Here is a 7,500-nt window from a genome sequence, read left to right on the forward strand (position 1 = left end):
CTCTCTCGCTCTCTCTCTCCAGAGCCATGCTCTATCTCTGTACTTTTGGATGAAGGACAAAACGCACCCTGGGAGGGCTGTGGTCTGTTAAAAAAAAAAAAGAAAAGTGGGACCCACAAGTGCTGGGATGGGGACACCGACACAGACACCGACACCAACGCAACAGAACAGCCCAAAGCCCCAACCCACGTCCCAGCCACACCCTATCCTCTTAACAGCACCGCTCCGTCCTCCATCCATTCTGCACCCACGTTTCCACCCACCCCACCATGGCCGCCCGCTTCCTACCGCAGTCCCCGTCTGCTCCCGGTCCCCCACCACCAGTGCGACAGTGGCCGCCCAGCCCCGCCTCAAGCTCTCGCCTGCCCGCCCGCCTGCCCCCCCGCCCTCCGCTGACTGACCTATGCGGGGGCTCCCCGTTCATCATTTGGGTTGGGAATTTTTTTTCTGCTGAGGAGGGTTGGGAATGGGAACGGGTGGTGGTGGAGGAGGGTGGGGTGATGGAGAGGGGGTGTGGGGGTGGGGGGGATGTGTAGGGCTCCAGACTGAGCATGGAGGCTCTCAGGCAGATTCGATCTGCAGCTGGGCAGGAAGAGAAGAGAGAGATGGCCTGATGTGGTGCGTTGCAGCAAGACACGACGGCTGTGTTTTGGTTCCTCTTTGTGACCAGTGGAAAGAGCTGTGAACCACATCTCGAACAGCCTGCTGAGCCGTTTTAATGAAAAAGGACAAAAAAAGGGGCCGATGTGCAGAACCATTTCCTTACATGTGACTTGATCAATGGGGGGCTATCTCTCAGCTAGCGCTTTGAAATGTCAGGTCACTCTTATGATTGATTTGTTAGAGGGTACAGGGCACAGCATGTGTGTATGTGGGTGTGTGATTTGTTTGTGCAGATGTATGTGTATTTGCATGTGCGTGTGTGGTGTGTGTGGGTATGTGGGTGTGTTTCTGTTGGGAGAATGTGTATACGTGCATGTGAGCATGTGTGTGTGTGTGTGTGTGTGTGTGTGTGTGTGTGTGTGTGTGTGTGTGTATGTGTGTGTGTGTGTTAACGTGCATGTGTGCATGTGAGCATGTGTGTGCGTGTTAATGTGCGTGTGTGTGTTAATGTGTATGTGTGCATGTGAGCATGTGTGTGTGTGTGTGTGTGTGTGTGTTAATGTCTATGTGTGCATGTGAGCATGTGTGTGTGTGTGTGTGTGTGTTAATGTGTGTGTGTGTTTGTGTGTGTGTGTGTGTGTGTGTGTGTGTGTGTGTGTGTGTGTGTGTGTGTGTGTGTGTGTGTGTGTGTGTGTGTGTGTGTGTGTGTGTGTGTGTGTGTAAGTGAGCATGTGCTGTGCTTGGCTGTTCTCCTCCCTTGTTTTGGGAATTGGTGCACAATCTGTCTTCCTATTTTCTGCTGCAACTTCAGAAAAGTTTGCTTTGGCTGGGGCTGTAACAACAAAAAAAAAACACACAGCACATGCAGGCCTCGCTCTCTCTCTCTCGTGGTAGGAGCCAATGGCTGAGAGGTTAGTGGCTGATGTCATGGAGAGACCAGAGGCTGAAGTTCCTATGGCTTTAGCGGTCAAGCGCTTTCCTCCACAAACACACTGCACACAAAGGTCACTTCACTGGGCTAACTGGCATGCACTGACCATGTCTCCTTTTTCAACACTTTTATTGAGGAGATGACTGACATGTCATGACTTATTTAATATATTTCAGAATATCTAAACCACAACCCCTTTTACTGAACACTTACATTACATTGTACATTGTATAATGAGTTACACCACATATAGTGAACACGGCGGAATAATATTGAGACACACCATGTTATACATTTGCCAAAATTAATATAAACACAAGTGAATGCTTTTAGTAGCTATAACTAAACTGTGATCCTGACTCACTCTGCCACACACTGATATGCAAATCAGCTGAGGTGAGTGTTAAGGCCAGTGTTTGGGCAGTTTCATTTGGAATGTTTTAGTGGTGAGTTAAACGACAGGCAGGTTACTGCGACTGGTTAGCGACTGGTGCCGGTTTTTGGTGGCATGCGGCGCCGCTACTTACAGGGATCTTTTTAGTCCTGATCATGTAATCAAACTCCTCATTAATCTGCCTGCACTTCTCCTCTGTGCGCGGCGTGAGAGCCAGAGTGGACTCCAGGTCCAGGCTCTCGCCACCTTTGTTCTCCTTTTTGCTCAAGGCCTGCTCGCCGCCCCCCCAACACCACAGAGAGGGTTACCGAGGAGGAGGAGTGGAGGAGGAGTGGAGGAGGAGTGGAGGGATTGCGGAAGGAGGCGGGGACAGGGAAGAAGAAAGGAAAGAGAAAACACAGAGAGAGAGAGAGAGACAAAAAAAAGAGATGGGTGAGAAGGATGGTCCATGGTGTCGGACGGGTACTTACACACAGTCTCTGTCTGCTGATCATCAGGTCAATGTCCTCGTTTATTTTCCTGTACTTGTCCTCGGACTCCGGGCTGTGACCCACCGAGTCCTCGGCATCAGGGTCGGGACTGTCGCACCCGTTTAGGCCCTTCTTTCTCAATGTCTGCAAACAGGCGATGGCACACACACACACACACAGTTCAGAGGCGGTGGCACATACACACACACACACACACAGTTCAGGAACCATGCAACAAAGAGGTGGCGAGAGGGGGGGGGTAGGGTGTGTGTACAACATAACATGGCAGGGTGGAGGTGAAATGAACATCTGAAAACATACCAACAAAAAAAACACACACACACACACACAATCTCTACTTTGTTCAGCGATTGAGTCTGGGGGTGAAAATCAAAAAAGAAAAATATGAAAATCGAAAACATTATTTAGGTAGGACAGGGACTGATGGACATAAGCTAAACCTGTGTCTAGTGCAAATCCCTCCTTCAAAGAGTACCATGCATCATGCAAAGAGCATCCCTGTAGCAATATTCTCCTTAGCCACCTGATGGCCACCTTCTAGTACAAATGATACTCTTTCTAAACACAAGGAGAACAGGAGGTCCGTGACAACAAAGCACACATGCACACAAACACACACACACACACACACACACACACACACACACACACACACACACACACACACACACACACACACACACACACTGCTGAGTGTGCATCTAATGACTACTTTCTGCCACCTTTATGCATGCAATGGGACAAAGAGTAAAAATGCTATTCATCCGTCATTCATTTTGTATGGCTTTTTTTACTGTGCTAAAAGGACATTAACCAGAGGCTTTGAGTCGACAGCATACATGCCCTGTGTATTCATTCACACAGACACTCAGAATCACATGGAAACACAGCACTTCTGCAAAAGGAGCGCTGACTTCCTGTCGACACAAGCTCTCCGCCAAGGAAAGTGTGTGTGTGTGTGTTGGAGAGCGCACATGTGTGTGTGTGTGTGTGTGTGTGTGTGTGTGTGTGTGTGTGTGTGTGTGCATGTCGACGTACAGGAGAGAGAGGGAATGACGCATGGGGTGGCATGAGTGACAGTCGGGAGTGGATGTGGATGAGTGGTGTCAGATCGCGAGGCGTCTCATCAAAGTGCCTCTCTTTTTCTCGCTGCTCCTCTCCCATCGAGAGACATTAACGTGAGGGAATATTAGCGGCCGTGGCCCTGTCTTTCATGCGCTCGCTGTGCCCCCCTCCACACACACACACACACCCACACACACACACACACACACACATTCACACACACATTCACACACACACACACACACACGCGCACCTCCCAGACGGTAGTAATTAAATTTACTCCGCGGTCGCCACCACCGCTTCACGAGTGGGAAAGAGACAGAGAGAGAAAGAGAGAGAGAGAGAGAGAGAGAGAGAGAGAGAGAGAGAGAGAGAGAGAGAGAGAGAGAGAGAGAGCAGACAGGTTAGGCTGCTGCTGTCTCAATCCTCTCACTTCTAGTTGTTTATTTATTTTGCCTTAATGTATTCATTAATCACAATCTGCTTCTTGCATAAGATGAGCTGTTTATGCCTGGCCTCTGATCAGCTGTTATGAAAATGTGTCAATGTTATTCACTTCTAAAATGTCTGATGTGTTAGCCACTGGTCTTCTTCAGGGTTTGAGCAAGCTAATCAGTTTCCTTTTTTTATTGTGATTTTCTGGAACACCTAATTTACTCAAATGCCAATTTAACTCTCAATCAAATAAGAATGTCATATTTAGCTGCAATCATTTTTTTGTTTACTTGATATGTCTTTCAGTTATGGCAATGTCACCTCATGTTTCTGTTTTTTTTTCTGCATCTGCTTCCTCCTACGCAGTCAGTCCATGGAGTTGGACGAGGATTCAACGACTGAAGCAGTCTGAAGTAGATTCTCTTGCAGAAGTGCTGGCCAAGTTAAACTCGGCCAATGTTATCTGAAAGTGACACGCCGAAATCGTATTTCTCCGAGTGGGTTATGGTTTTCACTGCAAAAACCTGAACTTAACCTCCACAACACGTGGCCTTTTGATGTGGTTTTGGTTGACGCTATGGATCAAACACTATTTGGTTGAAGTAGTCAGTAGCCATAGACACTAGACACATCCATGGCATATGAAGCAGGTGGCTCAGTGTGGGGAGATGGCATGTAGGTGGGTGGGTAAGTGAGTGGGTAAGGGAGGATGGGGGGGGGGCACAGGTCTGGAGGGAGAGAGGGGCTGTGGAGAGATGGGCATGAAGGCATGTTTTTGCCCAGTGTCGGGGTTTTTTTTCTTCTATTTGGCTCTTTTTTTGCCGGTGGGGCTGAGCAGTTTGAGACGCAGCACGCAGTCCCTGCTCCCCCGCAGGCAGCCAGCAATGCCACTCATTCGAGACATCTGCACCTGTCAGAGAGCTCACACCTGCCAGCAGGCCTCACTCACCGCAGGGAACGCCCGGCGCCTGCCCACCCGCCCGCTCGCTCGACCTGCCACAGCCAATCACAGGCCATGCTGCCGCACCATGGCCATAGATGGATCTAACCCAAGAGCTCTTCCATCTCTGTCTTTCTATCTATCTCTCTCTCTCTCTCTCTCTCTCTCTATCATAAGCTATCATTTTACTGACTGCTTAATTATTCTTAGCTGTAATAGCTGTCCTTTCACACTGATATATCTATGAGTATCATGTTATACACAAGAATACCATGCAAAAAAACGACAACAAATGCCAATCAATTTACCAAAAGTGTAAATAGCTCAATTTGTCCAGGAAAGAACATTTGTAAGAAAATAGAGAGTTACTCTATCTTTTCCTTTCCTTTCTCTCTCTGTTTTGTCCATATCTCTCTCCAGACTCTTGCCCCTAATTAAATTGGTTCCTCGTGCACTTCCCAGCTGATTGTTTCTGTCGGAATTCTGGCCTGTGTGTGTGTGTGTGTGTGTGTCTGAGTAGGTGGTATGTATGTGTGAGTGTGCATGTGCGTATGATTGTGTATGAGTGTGTATGAACATGAGCCTGTTAGTGTGTGTGTGTGTGTGCGTGCGTTGTGTGTGTGAGTGTGTGTGTGTGTGTGTGTGTGTGTGTGTGTGTGTGTGTGTGTGTGTGTATGTGTGTGTGTGTGTGTGTGTGTGTGTGTGTGTGTGTGTGTGTGTGCACATATCTGTGTGTCCAGGGGAGGAATGTCCCCTCATCTCCCTGTAACCTTCAGCGACACATTTTAAGGGGGGGGGGGTGGTGGCAGTGAATATGGCAGGCAGGTGGAGAGCGAGGGGGTCCGGTGTGGGCACAGACCCGTGCCAGCCGTTGCCAGGCTTGTGCCACAGCTCCAGGCCACCGCTGCTCGGCTCATGCCCAGGCACTGGGCCAGGTAGCTCCCTCCCCGGCCGGGGTGGCACTGACGGCATCCCCACCCTTGCCCTCCTCCACCCCCTCTCTACTCTCTCCACCGTCTCAACACCACCACCACCACCTTCTGCCTGATCCATCCAGCCTCTAATCCACACTCAACCCCAGTCCCAGGGTGCAGCGTAGCTGGATGCCATGCGAGAGAGAGAGCATGGGGAGTCATGCCAACCCTAACCCACTTTCTCTCACTGCAGCTGCAGTCTGGCTTACTTAGGATAGCAGAACGCTGTGAGCATGAGTGTGTGTGTGTGTGTGTGTGTGTGTGTGTGTGTATCCCTGTGTATGTGTGCTTTCAGGCACCCTTTTCTTCTCTTTGTTAAAGTGTTATGGGCTTACAGCCTGGAGACAACAATAATAACCCATAGAAGTGTGTAAGAGATTACACCGGCTAGTGGAATGCTTTTATAGTGCTACAAACCACGCCGAGAGAGCGCGCTGGTCTGCCGAGGCCGCCTGAACAGATGGGGAAGTACAGTAAGTCTGAATTTGTCACGTTGTTAACATCGGCAACAAGGAGGAACGTAACAGATCAAGTTTATAGTAACACTGATGACACCCTCGCCTATAAGACAGGAACAAGGTCAAAGGGAAAGGGAGGGTGGTGTAGGTGGGGTTGGCTGAATTTTGATGTGCTGTGTCCAAACCCAAAGCCCACCAACCACCACCACCACCACCACCACCACCACCACCCATCCAAACACCCCTCCTGCCCATGAGGGTGAAGCCCACCCCCCGTGCTCTGGGTAAGCACAATACAGACTGTGGTGAGGACACGAGGAGGGAGAGAAGAGAGAGAGAGAGAGAGAGAGAGAGAGAGACAGAGAGCAAGAAGAAAAGAAAATAATAAAAAAAGAAAACATGATTACACTTGATGATTGTGCAGCCCTGTGGTTGACCAAGGCCCGTGCGTCCACTGCGGAGAGAGTGGAAAAAGCCCCCCGAAAAACTCAACCAGACACACACATGCAAAAACAAATGTACTCGCGCACGCACACACACACACACACACACACACAACCACACACACACACACACCGAGGGCTTTAATCGTGTTTAGTGCTCGCAATTTAATCTCTCACACGGTTAAAAGGGTGGAGAAAAATGAAATGGGTTGTCATTTAGGTTTTCCGAGAAAAAAAACAAAAAGAATCAACAATGTATAGCTGACAAGTCCAGTTGTGCCTAGGAGCTCAGGGATAACCCAGAGCCTTACTGCTGCCTCTCTTTACAGGCAACTGTCAAGGTGGTCCCATTATGGCTGGCATCCCCCCCCCCACACACACACACCCCACACACACACACACACACCCCGATGCCACACACACAGCTATAAGCCTTAACCCGGTGTATGTGTACAGAGAGCATGAATGTAAGCATGTCTGTGTGAGGGGAAAGGCTCACAGTATACACACATTGAGCCCCGTGCTCAGTTTTCACTTCCTCAAGCTGGACCACCAGACACACACACACACACACACACACACACACACACGTGCGCACATGCACACAGACATGAATGAACGTGTACATTCACAGACACACATGCATGCACACAAACAGAAACATATACCAAATACATACACAAACATATAAACAAACACGCACACACACACACACACACACACACACACACACACACACACACACACACACACACACACACACACA

General features: G+C 49.3%; 1 protein-coding gene across 4 annotated transcripts in view; it reads right to left on the bottom strand.

Moving 5' to 3' along the window:
• Positions 1-7,500, bottom strand: part of mef2cb (myocyte enhancer factor 2cb) — an 80,631-nt gene that overhangs the window by 20,990 nt on the left and 52,141 nt on the right. For 3 of the 4 annotated variants that reach the window (XM_076269525.1, XM_076269526.1, XM_076269524.1), the window contains exon 4: positions 2,399-2,542. In XM_076269525.1, coding sequence (XP_076125640.1) covers positions 2,399-2,542 — 144 coding nt within the window. Of the gene's footprint in view, positions 1-2,061; positions 2,200-2,398; positions 2,543-7,500 lie in introns of all 4 variants that reach the window. The other variant, XM_076269527.1, reaches the window with a different exon arrangement.

The sequence above is a fragment of the Alosa pseudoharengus genome, unplaced genomic scaffold (genome assembly GCF_046254945.1).
Source record: "Alosa pseudoharengus isolate Yale_2024_CS ecotype anadromous, Long Island Sound unplaced genomic scaffold, YU_APseudo_1.1 YU_APseudo_1.1_scf_6, whole genome shotgun sequence".
NCBI classification, from domain to species: domain Eukaryota; kingdom Metazoa; phylum Chordata; class Actinopteri; order Clupeiformes; family Clupeidae; genus Alosa; species Alosa pseudoharengus.